We start from the raw sequence: 19,425 nt of genomic DNA, 5'->3' as shown, positions 1-19,425 counted from the left end.
ATCCATGAAAATGGTTTGGTTTGGGACCGATGTGTTGGCCTATGTACGGATGGTGCACGGGCAATGACGGGCCGCGAGCGTGGCCTAGGTGCTCGTGTTCAGCAAGTAGCTCCACTTGTGAAATGGACACATTGTATGGTCCATCACGAAGTATTAGCTGCTAAAAAAATGCCGGTTCTCTTTGACTCCGTGCTGAACCAATCCGTGAAAATGACAAATCTAATCAAATCACGGCTGCTAAACTCTCGCTTGTTTGGGGTCCTCTGCCAGGAGATGGGGTCAGGGCACGAACAGCTGCTTCTGCACACTGAAGTTTGCTGGCTCTCCAGGGGGCGGGTGTTGCAGCGGTTGTATGAGCTGCGAGAGGAGGTGAAGTGCTTTTTGACAGAAATCAAATCAGATCTGGCGAAGCATCGCCGTCCTATTTGGTCGATATATTTGACTGTTTGAATGGCCTCAACCTGTCTCTGCAAGGCCGCGAAACTCATATTTTGCTCCTTGCAGACAGAGTGGACGCCTTCACACAAAAAATTGACCTCTGGCATGGCTGCATCAGTCGAGGGAAGTGCGACATGTTCCCCAGCCTTGCAGACTTTATCACTGATGCAGGCACGTCACACAATTTCTCCTCTCTATTTCAGTCAGTGTCTGAGCACCTGTCTGCAATGAGAAAAGAATTTGCGACATACTTTAAAGAGGATTATCGCTCTTTTGCATGGGTTCGAGATCCATTTGTGTGCACAGCAAACGAGCTGTCAATTGATATGCAGGAACAGCTTATTGAGCTGAAGAGTGACAGTAGGCTGAAGGAACTTTTTACCTCCTGCCCTCTTTCGTCATTCTGGGCAGCACTGATTCAGGAATACCCTCAACTCTGTGACGTCGCCTTGAAGATTCTCCTCCCTTTCACGCCCACATATTTGTGTGAGGCAGGATTCTCAAAGATGACTGCACTCAAAACAAAATACCACAATCGTGCACAAATCGAGGATGATTTGAGGCTATGTTTATCAGACATTGCACCAAGAATTGAGGATCTTTGCAAGGCAAAGCAGGCTCAGGTCTCACATTAACATCGCCTACCTGCAAGCTTCTGTAAAACATGCAGATGATATGCCTATTATTAGGCCTAGTAATTATAACAATAAAGCATAAATTCATATCAGAGGTCTAGTGCCAATTCCCAGTTATAGCAATAGCCTAGTAATGATAATAGGCCTACTGATAATAATAATAATAGGGTCATTCCATGCCAAATCAACAAATATCTGACAAATTTATGCTCGACCATCTCAGATTTCAATGAAATTTGGAGGGCTCAGAGATACTATTAAAAGAAGTTAATCCCCAAAATTTGAGCTTCCTATCTCCAACGGTTTCAGAGATACAGGCATTTGAATTTTTCGATTTTTTTGCATTTTGCTCAAAACATACATATTTCAAAGTGTAATATAATCTTTATTATACAAGATAGAAACCTAAAATTTTGCACAGAGAGACTCAATGTCTTGTACTACAAGCGTCAACTTAGAATTTCAATGGTCATTGTATATTAGATGGTGATTTTAACAAAGAAATTAAAAAGACAAATTTGCATTTTTTGCATTTTTAATTCATTCTGGAAGCTTGCCTGTGGCAGTAATGCTTAAACTAAGAATGTTATTCAAATCTACACAGAAATATCTACCAATTTCAGTTTTACCAAGTCTCCACTATTCCTAGTTTGTCTGTAATAGGGTTTTGAAATTCGCCGATTTCTAAAACATGCCATTTTCAGTAGCATGGATGTGGGATAGCAGTTAGGAACTTGTAATTTTTTTTCAGTAATCTCCTAGACCCATATTTTATATTTCCAAGTTTTTGTTCTGTGTCTCTCAAGTATTTCTGAGCTACAGGTGTTTAAAAAATCCATTTTTTCCAAATTCGAATTTTTGATATTTCCATTTTATTGATGATTAAGGACTGATAAATACAACTAAATGATTTGTATAGATAAGGAAACATTTTACTTGTGTTCATGTCACAGAAATATGGTTTTAAAAATATTATCATTTTGAAATAAGCTAAATAACATGAATATTTCACATTTTTCAGTAAATATATATATATAAAAACTAAAGAAGTCAGTCATTTTTCATATAAATCACTTAACTTACAATTTCTGTTGTATGTTAGTTTATGGCAGTCAGAATCTTTCTTTAGTCCAATTCCTATAGAACAGGGAGGAAGTTCAGCCATTTCTAGATGTCTAAGAACAAACTCATTTATACTGATCTCAAATTGAAAGCAACTACAATTAAATTCCCTAGTCAACTATTCAAAATATCCAATCCTTGCAAAGAAACACATTCAGTTAATAAACATTGGTAAATTTTCTCAGTGCTCTGTATTACAATGTATTCAATATAATCCAAGCAATATAATGTTATCTGAACAAGTATGCAGTTTACAGACTCAAACTATAAGATATGAGCCACCTGTTCTGGTATCAAAGGTCACCTATTGTGCTGTGTTGATATTGATAAGGCTGGCTGTTGACTGGTACACAATAGCTGGTCATTGATTGCTAATGTTACACAGTCTTAGATTAAAATCAATTTACAAATAATTAATACTGAGCATTAATTTAAATTTTATTTAAAATTGAGGAAGAAACATGTCTCCTAACCTACTTGAGCCTTACTGAAGCATTTATTAACCCTCAAATATCAGTTATATGAAAATGTATCAAAAATTCGAATTTGGTGAAAATGGATTTTTTAAACCCCTGTAGTTTAAAAATACTTGAGAGACACAGAACAAAAATTTGGAAATATAAAATATGGGTCTTGGGGATTACTGAAAAAAATGTACAAGTTCCTAACTGCTATCCCACATTGGATTTCTTGCTACTGAAAATGGCATGTTTTAGAAATCGGCGAATTTCAAAACCCTATTACAGACAAACTAGGAATAGTGGAGACTTGGTAAAACTGAAATTGGTAGATATTTCTGTGTAGATTTGAATAACATTCTTAGTTTAAGCATTACTGCCACAGGCAAGCTTCCAGAATGAGTTAAAAAATGCAAAAAATGCAAATTTGTCTTTTTAATTTCCTTGTTAAAATCACCATCTAATATACAATGACCATTGAAATTCTAAGTTGACGCTTGTAGTACAAGACATTGAGTCTCTCTGTGCAAAATTTTAGGTTTCTATCTTGCATAATAAAGATTATATTGCACTTTGAAATATGTATGTTTTGAGCAAAATGCAAAAAAATAGAAAAATTCAAATGCCTGTATCTCTGAAACTATTGGTGATAGGAAGCTCAAGTTTTGGGGATTAACTTCTTTTAATAGTATCTCTGAGCCCTCCAAATTTCATTGAAATCTGAGATGGTCGAGCATAACCTATTGTTGATTTGGCATGGAATGACCCAAATCAAAGATGTTTTGTATACAAAAATATGTCATACGACAAGTGTATAAAACTCATCTCATCATCTCTAGCCACTTTATCCTTCTACAGGGTCGCAGGCAAGCTGGTGCCTATCCCAGCTGACTACGGGCGAAAGGCGGGGTACACCCTGGACAAGTCGCCAGGTCATCACAGGGCTGACACATAGACACAGACAACCATTCACACTCACATTCACACCTACGGTCAATTTAGAGTCACCAGTTAACCTAACCTGCATGTCTTTGGACTGTGGGGGAAACCGGAGCACCCGGAGGAAACCCACGCGGACACGGGGAGAACATGCAAACTCCACACAGAAAGGCCCTCGCCGGCCACGGGGCTCGAACCCGGACCTTCTTGCTGTGAGGCGACAGCGCTAACCACTACACCACTGTGCCGCCGTGTATAAAACTATTCGATGATATAAAACAAATGTTATATGTAAATGGCAGCATTGGCTAGCATGCCAATGTATATAATACATTTGAAATAAATTTCAAATTAAAAGAAAAACTAACAATGCGCCTTGATAAGGGGTTAGACAGCTTCAGTGCACTTTGCCACAGATAATACAAGTCTCCAGAACTGTACTGGAGTAACGAATGCCATTCTGCCACACACAACTTGCTGTCTAACACATCACTCCAAAATCTACCATCGGTGTTCAATTCAAAGTAAAGCTCATGGCATATGATTCAGCAAATGATTCCATACACCCTCGTGCCTTGTGGATGGGGGTGGGGTCATCCTGAATCAGACCACTCCCATTAGGATAGAAACGTTTCATCATAGGTTAAAGGTGATCAATCAGGAGAAAAATACTCATTTGCAGTTACAGAGCCATGGTTTATTTTCCTTTAATTTGTCACTCATGTATACGGACTGATGTCATTGATTTAATATGCAGTTCATTAAGATCATGCACTGAGCTATAATTTTCAAACATCTAGTTTAAGGAATGTCTGATGAATTGTCTGAATTATTAGATAACTGTGTTGGGGACTCCTGCAGAAGAGGATGGAGGTGGGAAGGTGGACTTACTGCGAGAAGGAGGCTTTGAGGGTCTGGATGTTGTGTTTATGGCTCATCCCTCACAGGAGGACGCAGTCTACATCCCAGACGTGGCAGAACATGAGTAATTCAATATTGCACATGAGTCCAAAATTATTCCACCAAGAAAAATGTTTTCCCTGTGCACTTCATTATTATGCAATGATGATTATTTCAATTGCTATCCACAATGTCAAGTTGGCAATGTTCTCCCTTTATCTACACATATTCAGTGGTATGCAAAAGTTTGGGCACCCCTGGTCAAAATTGCTGTTACTGTGAACAGTTAAGCAAGTTGAAGATGAAATGATCTTCAAAAGGTATAAAGTTAAAGTTGACTCATTCCCTTTATATTTTAAGCAAAAACAATTTTTTTTCTTCTTTAACATTTTCAAAATGATAAAAATGGAAAAGGGCCCAAAGCAAAAGTTTGGGCACCCTGCATGGGTAGTACCTAGTAACACCCCCTTTGGCAAGTATCACAGCTTGTAAACGCCATCAGACTGTACAACTCCTCTCTGGGGGGGAGGAGGGGTAACAGGAGGACAGAGGACGGGAAGGAGCAGTAGCCTAGCCTAACAATAAGCAATACCGGACAATGTGCAATATAAAGTGCAATATCTCTCCTGCCACCGCCCCCCTTCCTCTCTTTCCCATATCTTATTCTTTTTATATTTGTATATGTAAGTAAATAATTTATTTTAATTTATCTAGAAGTTTTCTCCATTTCTTTTCTCTGTTTATCTGTAATGATGCTGCTGGAATCTTAATTTCCCTGAGGGAACCCGCCCAAAGGGATCAATAAAGTTTTATCTAATCTAATCTAACACTTTTTGCAGCCAGCTAATAATCTTTCAGTTCTTACCTGGGGGATTTTCACACATTCATCCTTGCAAAAGGCTTCCAGTTCTACAAGTTTCTTGGGCTGTCTTGCATGCACTGCTCTTTTGAGATCTATCCACAGATTTTCAATTATGTTTAGGTCAGGGGACTGTGAGGGCCAGGGCAAAATCTTCAGCTTGTGCCTTTTGAGGTATTCCATTGTAGATTTTGAGGTGTGTTTTGGATCATCGTCTTATTGTAGGACCCATCCTCTTCTTAACTTCAACTTTTTTACAGATGGTGTGACGTTTGCTTCCAAAATTTGCTGGTATTTATTTGAATCCATGCTTCCCTCGACCAATGAAATGTGCCCTGTGCCACTGGCTGCAACACACCCCCAAAGCATGATCGATCCACACCCATGCTTCAGAGTTGGAGAGGTGTTCTTTTCCTGGAATTCGGCACCCTTTTTTCCTCCCAAAATACCTTTGCACATTGTGGCCAAAAAGTTCTATTTTGATTTCATCAGTCCACAGGAATTGTTTCCAAAATGCATCAGGCTTGCTTAGATGTTCATTTGCAAACTTCAGATGCTGAATTTTGTGGCTAGGACGCAGGAAAGGTTTTCTTCTGATGACTCTCCCATGGAGGTCATATTTGTTCAGGTGTCGCTGCATAGTAGAACAGTGCACCACCACTCCAGGGTCTGCTCAATCTTTCTGAAGGCCTTTTGCAGTCAAACGGGTTTTTATTTGCCTTTCTAGCAATCCAATGAGCAGTTCTTTCAGAAAGTTTTCTTCATCTTTTCTCAGCTTGATCCCCACTGTTTCTATTAACTGCCATTTCTTAATAACATTACAATCTGAGGAAACAGCTACCTGAAAACACTTTGCTACATTCTTGTAGCTTTCTCCTGCTTTGTGAGCATCAATTATTTTATTATTCAGAATGCGAGGGAGTTGCTTAGAGGAGCCCATGGCTGTTGATTTTAGGGACAAGTTTGAGGAGTCAGAGAATTTATACAGCTTTGAAATCTGCATCATCTGACCTTTCCTAACGAAGAATTTGAACAAGTCACAGCTCAATAAACTAATTAAGGTCTGGAACCTCGGTAAAAGTTACCTGAGAACTCAAATGTATTGGGGTGCTCAAACTTTCGTATGGTGTTCCTTTTCTTTTTTCACTCTCTAATTGTACAAAACAAAAATAATACACAAATCTTGCAGAAAATGCTGAAATGTGTCGTCTTTCCCTTTATGCCTTTTGGTGATCAGTTCATCTTCTGCTCACTTAACTATTCACAGTAACAGACATTTTCAGTAAGGGTGCCCAAACTTTTGCATTCCACTGTACATATACATTTAATTTTTTTTATTTTATTTTGTAATGTGTATGTATGCATGTGTGTGTGTGTTAGGCATATGTCAGTGACTTACTTTGGAGCAGAATGTCCTGGATATCCATGAGACTGAATCTCTTCAGCGGCAGAGCTCTGCATTCATAGATCATACTTTGTCAAATAAAACCTCCTTTGGTATACATAGATCAACATCTAACTCACTCACACCCACGTTAGAGGTGCAGAAATGTGTCTCATTTATGACACTAAATTAGATAAATCACTCACCTAATGGAGTTAAATTTGATTAAAATGTAGCGATATATATATACGTAATTCCATAACACATTTAAATATATTCATTATGTTTTGCGTCCAGTGACATGAATGTCATCTTGGATATGAATGTCATGGCAACATTTGGGCTTTCAGTAATTTCTTTGAACTGTTCTTTTTCTGTGGCAGAATGATTGTACAGCATACATCTTTAATTTAAAAAAAAAATATTAGAATTTTGATGCACAAGTTTTAATTTTTTTGGGGGGGGTTTTTCTGAAATCAACACAGGGTCAAAATTATACATACGTTGTCAAATTTATATACGCTCACTTAGATGATTAATTCAGAGGTGATGAAACTTCCAAAATGTCTCTTATCTTGCCAAGGCCGAGGTCTCTTAACTTCCTGTTAGTGATCATGATTGACTACAGCTGGTAGTTTCTCTGTGCCTTCATAAAAAGCATTTGTTTACAGCACTCATTGGATTGACCAATGTACAGTAAAATGGGAAATTCCAAGGAGCTCAGTGCAGATCTGAGAGAGGATCGCAGGTATACATAACTCCAGAATGTCTCTTGGTGCCATTTCTAAACAACTGCAAATACCAAGATCAGTTCAAATAGTTGTATCCAAGTTATTGTGAGGTGTAGTCACTTTGCCAAGCCACTTTGCTTCCAGAAAACCCAAACTGTCACACTCAACTGAAAGGAAATTGGTTTGGATGGTCAGGAACAGCCTGGGAACCACCGTGGCACAGCCCTGCCATGAACTGGAAGCTGATGGATCACTGTCTACAGTTCAGATCACCATAGACTAAGAGGCTGCTATCCAAGAAATAACCCCCTACTCCAAAATTGACACCTTCAACCTTAAAGAAAAAGCCTTCTGGAGGATAGCTGTCTGGTTAGATGAGACAAAGATTGAGTTGTTTGGCCACAATGACCACCATGCACAGAGGGACATTGTACCAGCTGCTGCTGGTGGTGGTGGTAGGATAATCATGCTCTGGGGCTGTTTTGCTGCCAGCGGAACTGGTTCATTGCACAAAGTGGATTGAATAATGAAGGACTACCTCAGAATTCTTATCAACCATCAGAAATTTTAACACAACTTGGGAATTGGGAGTTACAACAGTATAATGAACCCAAACATGCATCAGAGCTGGTTGTGGAGAATAAAGCAGGCTAACCTTAAGCTTAAAACAAGTCCTGACTTCAACCCTATTGAAAATATATGGACCGTGCTTACAAGTCGAGTCCATGCCAAGAAAAAAAAATGTAATTGAACTCTACCAATTCTACCATGAAGAGTCATGAAATATCCAACCAGAATTCTGTCAGAAGCTTGTTCATGGTGAACAAAGAATGTTTGGTCAAGGTGAATCTTGCGGAGAGACATTTTACTCAAATATTAGGTGTGCTGTATGTATATTTTTGACCCTGTGTTGATTTCAGAAAATTAAAACTTGTACACCAAATTCTAGTTTTTTTAATTAGATGTATGCTGTACATTCTGCCACAGAAAAGGAACAATTCAAAGAAATGACCGAAAGCCCAAATATTGCCATGACATTTATATCCAAGATGACATTCATGTCACTGTATGTAAACTTCTGACCACAACTGTATATTTAACAATTAACTTGATGTCCTTGCAATGTACAAGAAAAAAAAAAACTAACATCAGTTTCCGCCCACTGATTGTGAGAGTCCCTCAGAGGCGCATGCGCATTCTCTGTTTTCGGCTGCGAGTGAGACACTCTTTGTTGGGAAAGAGTAGTCCAGGCCAATCATAAATTCAGAGTGAACTAAAGGACTACTTTGGTTACGATGTTGTTCAGGAAAACCACATTAGCTTGATGATGGCTCTTAAAAGGTAATTAAAGATGCTCTTAGCCTTAAGAGGCTTTCAGGAAACCCACCCTAGATTGGTTCGAGCTGCCAGGAAAGATATAGCAACTCAGAGCAACTCCTTACATCCGTGGTGAACAGAAAAGCATCTAGCATGCAACAGCAGAAGACTACACTGGGTTCCACTCCTGCCAGCCAACGAACAGGAATTTTAGAATCAAGAATAAGTTCCAATTAAAGTGTATATAAAAATGCTTTTTAATGATGCATTAAAAGTCTACAGCTTTGGCCCTTTCCTCTGTGTAACATATTGGTCCAAAGTGACCATATTTTATACATTACATAAGGTAACTGCCTGTTGAGGCAGCACGCCGGTTCAGTGGTTAGCACTGTTGCCTCACAGCAAGAAGTTTCTGGGGAGCTTGCATGGAGTTCTGTACAAAAATATGCAGATTAGGTCAACTGGTTCCTCTAAATTGCTCACAGGAGTCAATGTGATTTGTGAATGGCTGTTCGTCTCCGGCTTAGCCCTGTGATTAGACTGGCCTGAAGTCAGTTGGAATTGGCTGCAGCTTCTCTGGCAACCCTAATTGATAATTGGTGTAGACAATGGATAAAATATTGTTTGCTGGCAGGTGATATGTTTACAACTCAAGCCATATTAATTTCCAATCTAATATGATGGTGAGAAACTGCTGTGTGACAAAATCTCACATTAGATCTTGGTCATGATCATGTCTATGCATTGACTGTAGATAATCTAACACTTGTTAAAGCTAGACGACCTTTCGATTTCATATAATCGGTGAAATTTGGTTCCCTCTGAAATTTTGGTAATTGTGATATATGTTCATTTATGTAATATCTAAAAATAAAACAGGCCATTCTGTGGCTGGGAAGTTATTTAATCTGAGGGGATTCCGTAGCAAATAATAGGCATGAAATCACTTGCTTTGCGCAGTCAAGCAGACAGAGAAAGTGTGCACATGCATAGGTTTACCACCTTCTTTTGGGTTTTACGGAAGCTGGCATCCACAGTGTTGCATTACTGCCATCTACAGGTTTACCTTTGACTGTGCACTGACAGTTACATCATTCTGTCGCTAAACGAACAGCTGATCACACAGAGGTGCTCGCTGACCGCAGATATTTATTAGTTTGAGCCTGCATTTCCTTTCCTTCACAACATAACATTTTCTTTTCGCTTTCCGTTACTGTAGTCAGTTTTTCACGTTTCATTCACACACTCTCATCCTCCATTTTTCTCTCCTGTTTCAAATGTATATCCCACAATGCCTTGCATGAACGGGGAAAGCCCACCACGTAATGCATGACCTACAACCCCGATTCCAAAAAAGTTGGGACAATACAAATTGTAAATAAAAACGGAATGCAATGATGTGGAAGTTTCAAAATTCCATATTTTATTCAGAATTGAACATAGATGACATATCAAATGTTTAAACTGAGAAAATGTATCATTTAAAGAGAAAAATTAGGTGATTTTAAATTTCCTGACAACAACACATCTCAAAAAAGTTGGGACAAGGCCATGTTTACCACTGTGAGACATCCCCTTTTCTCTTTACAACAGTCTGTACACGTCTGGGGACTGAGGAGACAAGTTGCTCAAGTTTAGGGATAGGAATGTTAAACCATTCTTGTCTAATGTAGGATTCTAGTTGCTCAACTGTCTTAGGTCTTTTTTGTCCTATCTTCCGTTTTATGATGCGCCAAATGTTTTCTATGGGTGAAAGATCTGGACTGCAGGCTGGCCAGTTCAGTACCCGAACCCTTCTTCTACGCAGCCATGATGCTGTAATTGATGCAGTATGTGGTTTGGCATTGTCAAGTTGGAAAATGCAAGGTCTTCTCTGAAAGAGACGTCATCTGGATGGGAGCATATGTTGCTTTAGAACCTGGATATACCTTTCAGCATTGATGGGGTCTTCCCAGATGTGTAAGCTGCCTATGCCACACGCACTAATGCACCCCATACCATCAGAGATGCAGGCTTCTGAACTGAGCGCTGACAACTTGGGTCGTCCTTCTCCTCTTTAGTCCGAATGGCACAGCGTCCCTGATTTCCATAAAGAACTTCAAATTTTGATTCGTCTGACCACAGAACAGTTTTCCACTTTGCCACAGTCCATTTTAAATGAGCCTTGGCCAAGAGAAGACGTCTGCGCTTCTGGATCATGTTTAGATACGGCTTCTTCTTTGAACTATAGAGTTTTAGCTGGCAACGGCGGATGGCACAGTGAATTGTGTTCACAGATAATGTTCTCTGGAAATATTCCTGAGCCCATTTTGTGATTTCCAATACAGAAGCATGCCTGTATGTGATGCAGTGCCGTCTAAGGGCCCGAAGATCACGGGCACCCAGTATGGTTTTCCGGCCTTGACCCTTACGCACAGAGATTCTTCCAGATTCTCTGAATCTTTTGATGATATTATGAAGTGTAGATGATGATATGTTCAAACTCTCTGCAATTTTACACTGTCGAACTCCTTTCTGATATTGCTCCACTATTTGTCGGCGCAGAATTAGGGGGATTGGTGATCCTCTTCCCACTTTTACTTCTGAGAGCTGCTGCCACTCCAAGATGCTCTTTTTATACCCAGTCATGTTAATGACCTATTGCCAATTGGCCTAATGAGTTGCAATTTGGTCCTCCAGCTGTTCCTTTTTTGTACCTTTAACTTTTCCAGCCTCTTATTGCCCCTGTCCCAACTTTTTTGAGATGTGTTGCTGTCATGAAATTTCAAATGAGCCAATATTTGACATGAAATTTCAAAATGTCTCACTTTTGACATTTGATATGTTGTCTATGTTCTACTGTGAATACAATATCAGTTTTTGAGATTTGTAAATTATTGCATTCCATTTTTATTTACAATTTTTACTTTGTCCCAACTTTTTTGGAATCGGGGTTGTCGTATCTTGAATTGGGTCATGGTGAAGCAGGAAAAAAAATAGCGCAGAATTTAGGGCCACAAGGCCCTAAAGTGTTCTATTTTAAATAAATGAAATAATATTGGAAGTCTGTGATTCGAATTCAGTAGCTTTTGGTCCACTAAACAAAAATAATTGAGTGTCAGGGAAAATTCTTTTTATGACCTACACTTGAAAAATCTGAAAGGCAGTCTACCTTTAAAGCTTCTCTGACTGAGGAGATACACACTCCTGATTACCTGTGGCTAATAGCAGGAATAATTGTTGTGTTAATACTATATTACTTCGCTGTTTTATATCTTTTTGTTGTGCAGCGTTGTAGTGAAGTACCATGGATGTGCATCTCATGCATCAGCGTATCCCTGGGAAGGTGTAAATGCTCTAGACGCAGCTGTCATGGCCTACTGTAACATGTCTGTACTCCGGCAGCAGCTCAGACCTGATTGGAGAGTCCATGGTGAATTTGCATCCTTAGCCTTATAATTGGAAAGAGTGATGCATAGATTGACAGAAAAATACACAAGACATTATATACAGAACAGTGAGAAGCTGAGTTATGTTTGCCTTGCTCAGGTATAATAATGCATGGAGGTGTGAAACCCAACATCATCCCTGACTACACTGAGCTGCAGTATTACTTGCGCACCCCTTCACACCGAGACCTGCCCAACATCCAAGCCAAAGCCGAGGCCTGTTTTCAAGCTGCTGCCCTGGCCACAGGATGCAGGGTTAGTGAACTGTAAATACCTTATTCACTATGTTTTGTTCAGAAACTGAAATCCCTTGCACTGGGGACCACATGTAATTTTTTATCTATATACAGTGGTGCTTGAAAGTTTGTGAAAAATTTAGAATTTTATATATTTCTGCATAAATATGACCTAAAACATCAGATTTTCACTCAAGTCCTAAAAGTAGATAAAGAGAGCCCAGTTAAACAAATGAGAAAAATATTATACTTGGTTATTTATTTATTGAGGAAAATGATCCAATATTACATATCTGTGAATGGCAAAAGTATGTGAACCTCTAGGATGAGCAGTTAATTTGAAGGTGAAATTAGAGTCAGATGTTTTCAATCAATGGGATGACAATCAGGTGTGAGTGGCACCCTGTTTCATTTAAAGAACATGGATCTATCAAAGTCTGATCTTCACAACATGTTTGTGGAAGTGCATCATGGCACGAACAAAGGAGATTTCTGAGGACCTCAGAAAAAGCGTTGTTGATGCTCATCAGGCTGGAAAAGGTTACAAAACCATCTCTAACGAGTTTGGACTCCACCAATCCACAGTCAGACAGATTGTGTACAAATGGAGGAAACTGAAGACCATTGTTACCCTCCCCAGGAGCGGTCGACCAACAAAGATCACTCCAAGAGCAAAGTGTGTAATAGTCAGCGAGGTCACAAAGGACCCCAGGGTAACTTCTAAGCAACTGAAGGCCTCTCTCACATTGGCTAATGTTCATGAGTCCACCATCAAGAGAACACTGAACAACACTGGTGTGCATGGCAGGGTTGCAAGGAGAAAGCCACTGCTCTCCAAAAAGAACATTGCTGCTCATCTGCAGTTTGCTAAAGATCAAGTGGACAAGCCAGAAGGCTATTGGAAAAATGTTTTGTGGATGGATGAGACCAAAATCGAACTTTTTGGTTTAAATGAGAAACATTGTTTGGAGAAAGGAAAACACTGCATTCCAGTACAAGAACCTTATCCCATCTGTGAAACATGGTGGTGGTAGTATCATGGTTTGGGCCTGTTTTGCTGCATCTGGGCCAGGATGGCTTGCCATCAATGATAGAACAATTAATTCTGAATTATACCAGTGAATTCTAAAGGAAAATGTCAGGACGTCTGTCCATGAACTGAATCTCAAGAGACATTGGGTCATGCAGCAAGACAATGACCCTAAGCACACAAGTCATTCTTCCAAAGAATGGTTAAAGAAGAATAAAGTTAATGTTTTGGAATGGCCAAGTCAAAGTCCTGACCTTAATCCAATCGAAATATTGTGGAAGGACCTGAAGTGAGCAGTTCATGTGAGGAAACCTGCCAACATCCCAGAGTTGAAGCTGTTCTGTACGGAGTAATGGGCTAAAAATCCTCCAAGCCGGTGTGCAGGACTGATCAACAGTTACCGGAAACATTTAGTTGCAATTATTGCTGCACAAGGGGGTCACACCAGATACTGAAAGCAAAGGTTCACATACTTTTGCCACTCATGGATATGTAATATTGAATAATTTTCCTCAATAAATAAATGACTAAGTATTATATTTTTGTCTTATTTGTTTAACTGGGTTCTCTTCATCTACTTTTAGGACTGGTGTGAAAATCTGATGTTTTAGGTCATATTTATGCAGAAATCTAGAAAATTCTAAAGGGTTCACAAACTTTCAAGCACCACTGTATCTGGAGTAATATTATATGTCAGGAGCAAAACACAATGGGATGTGTGTTATAGGAAAATAATTAAGGATGCAGTAATATGATTGTAATACTTTCCTTGATGTGGGTGGAGTACAGAAGCACGGCAGGCGGGAGCTAATGTTCAAACATGTTTATGAACAGCTTTTCAGCTTTGCTCGGCTCGCTCTAGGACACGCACGTGTATACACACCCACACACATAGTTGTGTTCTGGTCCCAAACCCTCTCCTCTGCTCTCCTACTCCTCTTGTGCTCCGCCATCACTGCAACACACACACACACACACACACACACACACACACACACACACACACACACACACACACTAATTGACAACAGGTCTAACGGCTTGGCTACCCACCTTCCCTGACACCGTCCTCCATTCACAAACTGACACTTGGCCACGCCCCCGCTGCCACATACGCCCACCGCCCAACTCAGGCCAGGGAGCTGTCCGGCCTGCAGCGGACTCCCGCCCCCCGACAGGACAGGAAGTCCGCCACCACCATTTGCTCCCCTGGCCTGTGGACCACCTTGAATTTAAACGGCTGGAGGGCGAGATACCAATGGGTGATCCACGTGTTGGCATCCTTCATGTGGTGGAGACCCTGGAGGGGTACGTGGCCTGAACAGAGGGTGAAAGGGTGTCCCAGCGGGTAGTATTGGAGGGCGAGGACTCCCAACTTGATGGCCAGACACTCCTTCTTGATAGTGCTGTACTTGCTTTCACACATCGAGAGCTTGTGGCTGATGTATAGCATGGGCCGTTCCTCGCCTTCCACCTTCTGGGACAAAACAGCCCCCAGTCCCCTGTCTGATGCATCCATCTGTAAAACAAAGGGGAGAGAGAAGTCAGGGGAGTGTAAAAGTGGCCCCCCACACAGTGCAGCTTTTACCTTAGAGAAAGCATTGCTCCGTCCACTGGACCGGATCTGTTGCTCCCTTTTTAGTGAGATCAGTTAGCGGGCTGGTGATGTCCAAATAATTAGGTATGAACCTACGATAGTAGCCAGCCATCCCCAGGAACTGTCTCACCCCCTTTTTGGTCTTGGGTCTTGGGCCTCAGGCAGGCCGCACTCACTGCAGTCTTGTTAATTTTTTTTTTTTTTAAACAAAGTGTTTTTATTGTTTTTTCCAGTTATAAAAGATACAATTTGACATGCATTTCAATACAATCCCACCCCACTGCACCACCACAAATCCATAATACAGCACAGGTTCAGTAATAATTGTACATAATTTAAAAAAAAAAAAAGCAAAAAAAAAACCTAAATATAAAATAAAACAAAATCTCACACACACACCAAAAAAAAAAGGAGGGGTTACATCTACACATTTAAGATATCTGAGGCATTTATCTTTTCAACATGATCTAAAACTGGTTGCCATATAGTATAGAAATTGAGGGCACAGCCTCTTGTGGCATAGCGGATTTTTTCTAAAGTTAAATGGTGCAGAAGGTCTCTGATCCACTGATTGAAGGTTGGAGGAGATTTATCTTTCCATTTAAACAATACGAGTCTTCTAGCCAGTAGCATAGCAAAAACATGATGGCCTTTGCTATGTCGAGTGGGGCAGAAATCCTGCGGTACTACACCAAAAATTACTGTTATGGCAAGAGGTTCTATGGGTATTCCTGATAGGTCAGAAAAGAATTTGAATATAGATTGCCAGAACTCTGTTAATTTTGGGCAGATCCAGAACGTGTGATAAAGTGGCTGTTGCTGCTCCACAGCGGTCACAGTTAGGGTCAATATTTGGTGTCAACTTTGCCAGTCTCACTTTAGACCAGTGTAACCTATGTACAATCTTGAACTGTATTACTTTATGTCTTAAGCAAATTGAAGATGAATGTATCCCATCTAATGTGGAATCCCGCATATCCTCAGTAATTTCTATGCCTAACTCTTCTTCCCACTGGTTTTTTAAACGTGTCAAGGGTTCTAAGTCATAAGAAATGAGTGACGTGTAAATTTTTCCGATAAGCCCTTTATGGTTGGAGCTAAGCTCTAAAAGAGAGTCAAGGAGAGAGCTGGGCGGCATAGATGGAAATTGAGCCAATTCTGAGGAAACAAAGTTGCGAAGTTGCAGGTACTTGAAGAAGTGTGTGTTGGGAATTTCATATTTCAATCTCAATTGCTCAAATGATGCAAAATTCTTATCAATATAGTGGTCTTTTAAAGTAGCTAATCCATTCCTGGTCCAGATATCAAAGGATCCGTCTATGATGGAAGGTTTAAACATATTGTTTCTCGATATAGGGGCATTAATTAACAAGTTATTAAGTGAAAATGCTCGTCTGAACTGTGCCCTTATCTTCAAGGAGTGCTTAACAACTGGGTTTATAGAATATCTGGATATAGGTTCTAATAGTGGGAGCTTAGAGCAAAGTAAAGCATGTAAAGAGGCAGGTTCACATGTCGACTTTTCCAGCCGCAACCACTTTGGGTCACTATCTTGTGATGGATTAAGCCAATGTAGCATAGCGCGTATGTTAGCCGACCAGTAATAATATTGTAAGTTGGGTAAAGATAGTCCTCCATGTTCACGGTGCCACTGTAAAATGTTCTTTCGTATTCGTGGAATTTTTTTATTCCGGATGAATGAGGATAACAATTTATCAATAAGCAAAAAAAAAAGGATTTTGTCAAAAAGATAGGAATACACTGGAACAGATACAAAAATCTAGGTAGCACAATCATTTTAATAGTATTAATTCTGCCTCCTAATGATAATGGTAATAGATTCTAGCGATCAAGATAATTTTTCATAGATTCGACAAGTGGGGGGAAATTGGCTTTGTAGAGATGCTTAAATTATGTGTAACCCAGATACCTAAATATTTAAATTTATCTTTACTTATTTTAAAGGGCAGTGAATTAAGCACAGTCTGTTCGGCAGCAAGATTTATAGGCATAAGCTCACTTTTTTGTGTGTTTATTTTGTAACCAGATATTTTCCCAAATGTATCTAACAGGGCAAGTGTTAATGGTAGGCTGCTTAATGGTTCAGATAAGTACAAAAGCATATCGTCCGCGTAAAGGGATACCTTATGTTCAGTGTTATTCCTCTGTATGCCTTTGATTAAGATATTGTCACGTATGGCAATCGCTAGAGGTTCAATTGCCAGAGCGAATAGGAGTGGCGATAGAGGGCAGCCTTGCCTGGTCCCACGGCGCAATGGGAAGAAGGAGGATAAGTTATTGTTTGTACAAATCGCTGCTAATGGGAGAGAGTAGAGAACATGAACCCAAGATACGAACTTTGCACTAAATCCAAATTTTTTTAGAGTGTAAAAGAGGTAATCCCTCTCCACCCGATCAAACGCTTTCTCAGCATCGAGTGATAAAAGCACCTCAGGAGTGTCTTGTGGAGTGGGATATGGATATTCATTAATCTGCGTATATTAAAAAATGACTGACGATTTTTAATAAAACCAATCTGATCATCGGAAACCACAGAGGGTAGAACATTTTCTAAGCGGAGGGCTAACATTTTGGCTAACAATTTACTGTCAACGTTCAATAAAGAGATTGGTCGAAAAGAGCTACATTCTAGTTTGTTTTTACCTTTTTTATGGATTAATGATATAACAGCTTGTCTCGTAGTTTCAGGTAGTGAGCCAGAGTCAAATGATTCTTCATAGACTAGAAGTAGGATTGGAGCAAGTTCATTGGCAAATTTTTTAAAGAATTCACTCTAATATCCATGGCCCAGGGGATTTCCCATTTTGCATGGACCTGGCCACAGTAATAAATTCTTCCTTGGAAAATGGACTCTCTAAGTTGGTGGCAGTTTCTTCGTCAATTTTGGGAATGTTAAGGTTGCTAAAAAAAAGAGTCAAACAGAGATTCATCATTACTAGATTCTGTGGTATAGAGCCTTGAATAATACCTATGGAAACATTGATTAATCTCTAAAGGATCTGTAATTTTAACTCCCACCTCGTTGTTTATCATAATTATAGCTTGACTAGCATTTTCTTGACGTAGCTGATGAGCCAAAACCTTGCTGGTCTTTTCACCATATTTGTATGTCTTGTGCTTTGATTTATTTATTAGATTTTCAGCATGCCTTGTAGACAAAAGATTAAATTCAGTTTGAAGGGTTAATCGTTGCTTAAACAAGTCAGGTGATGGAGAGTGGGCCAATGCTTCATCAAGTTGGAGGATATCTTTGTTTAATTTTTCGAGGCGTTGATTCAGGATTTTTTTAATATAGGCACCATATGATATGATTTGTCCCCTAAGATATGCTTTCATCGATTCCCAAATGACAGAAGAGGGCATTCCTGGAGTTTGATTAAGCGCTAAATATTCAGTTATCTCATTTGAAACAAACTTGACAAATCTGGTATCAGAAAGAAGTAATGTATTGAAACGCCATGGGCGAAAACTGGAGTGTGTAGTTGGTATACATAAAGTCATCAATAGTGGGGCATGATCCGATATTACTATAGCCTGGTATTCACATTCTCTGACTAACGGAAGTAATTTACTGTCTAGAAAAAAATAATCTATGCGTGAATATGTTTTGTGTACTGGTGAGTAAAAAGAATAGCTTCTGCATGTAGGGTTTCGAAAGCGCCAAGCGTCAGCCATGTTGTATGAGTCAAGAAATAGTTTAATTGCCTGTGCTGCTTTAGATGGAGTTGTAGTTCTAGGTGAGCTGCAATCTAGAGTGGATGATAACGCACAGTTCATGTCTCCTCCTAGTATGAGATGTGTGTCTATATTAGGAAGACGCGAAAAAAAACTAGTAAAAAAAGTACTGTCATCCCAATTTGGTGAATACAGATTTGCCAGTATGATAGGAATGTTATTTAATTTGCCTACCACTATTATATAATGGCCTGCAGAATCTGCCTCTACATTGGACATAACAAATGGAACGTTTTTACTGATGAGAATGGCAGTTCCTCTAGATTTGGAATGAAAATTTGAATGGTAAAGTTGACCCACCCACCCCCCTCTTAGTCTAAAATGATCAAAGGTGGTCAAGTGGGTTTCTTGGAGGAAGGCAATCCCTGCATTAAGCTGATTCAGATGTGAAATTACTTTTTTACGTTTTACTGGATGGTTTAAGGATTTCACGTTCCAGCTAACAAAGGTGACCTGACAACCTCCTGATTTATTCACATGATGTGGCCTAGCCATAGTCTGTTGTAGAGAGCATACATTCCAAGATACAGTAGTGTATGATGGTCTTGGTTAGTTGAGCATGTGTAAAGAGGGACCCCTCCTCTAACATATTGAC

The 19,425-nt window shown here is 39.7% G+C and overlaps 1 protein-coding gene across 1 annotated transcript in view; it reads left to right on the top strand.

Moving 5' to 3' along the window:
• LOC132872469 (peptidase M20 domain-containing protein 2-like) overlaps positions 1 to 19,425 on the top strand; it is a 41,894-nt gene that overhangs the window by 2,840 nt on the left and 19,629 nt on the right. Inside the window, exons 2-4 of the mRNA XM_060907312.1 lie at positions 4,429 to 4,577; positions 12,053 to 12,195; positions 12,312 to 12,466. Of these exons, the coding sequence (XP_060763295.1) occupies positions 4,429 to 4,577; positions 12,053 to 12,195; positions 12,312 to 12,466 (447 nt within the window). The remainder of the gene's footprint in view (positions 1 to 4,428; positions 4,578 to 12,052; positions 12,196 to 12,311; positions 12,467 to 19,425) is intronic.

The sequence above is a fragment of the Neoarius graeffei genome, chromosome 2 (assembly GCF_027579695.1).
Source record: "Neoarius graeffei isolate fNeoGra1 chromosome 2, fNeoGra1.pri, whole genome shotgun sequence".
Classification (NCBI taxonomy): Eukaryota; Metazoa; Chordata; class Actinopteri; order Siluriformes; family Ariidae; genus Neoarius; species Neoarius graeffei.
Note: the sequence above shows the minus strand (reverse complement) of the source record. Positions and strands in the feature narration are given on the sequence as shown.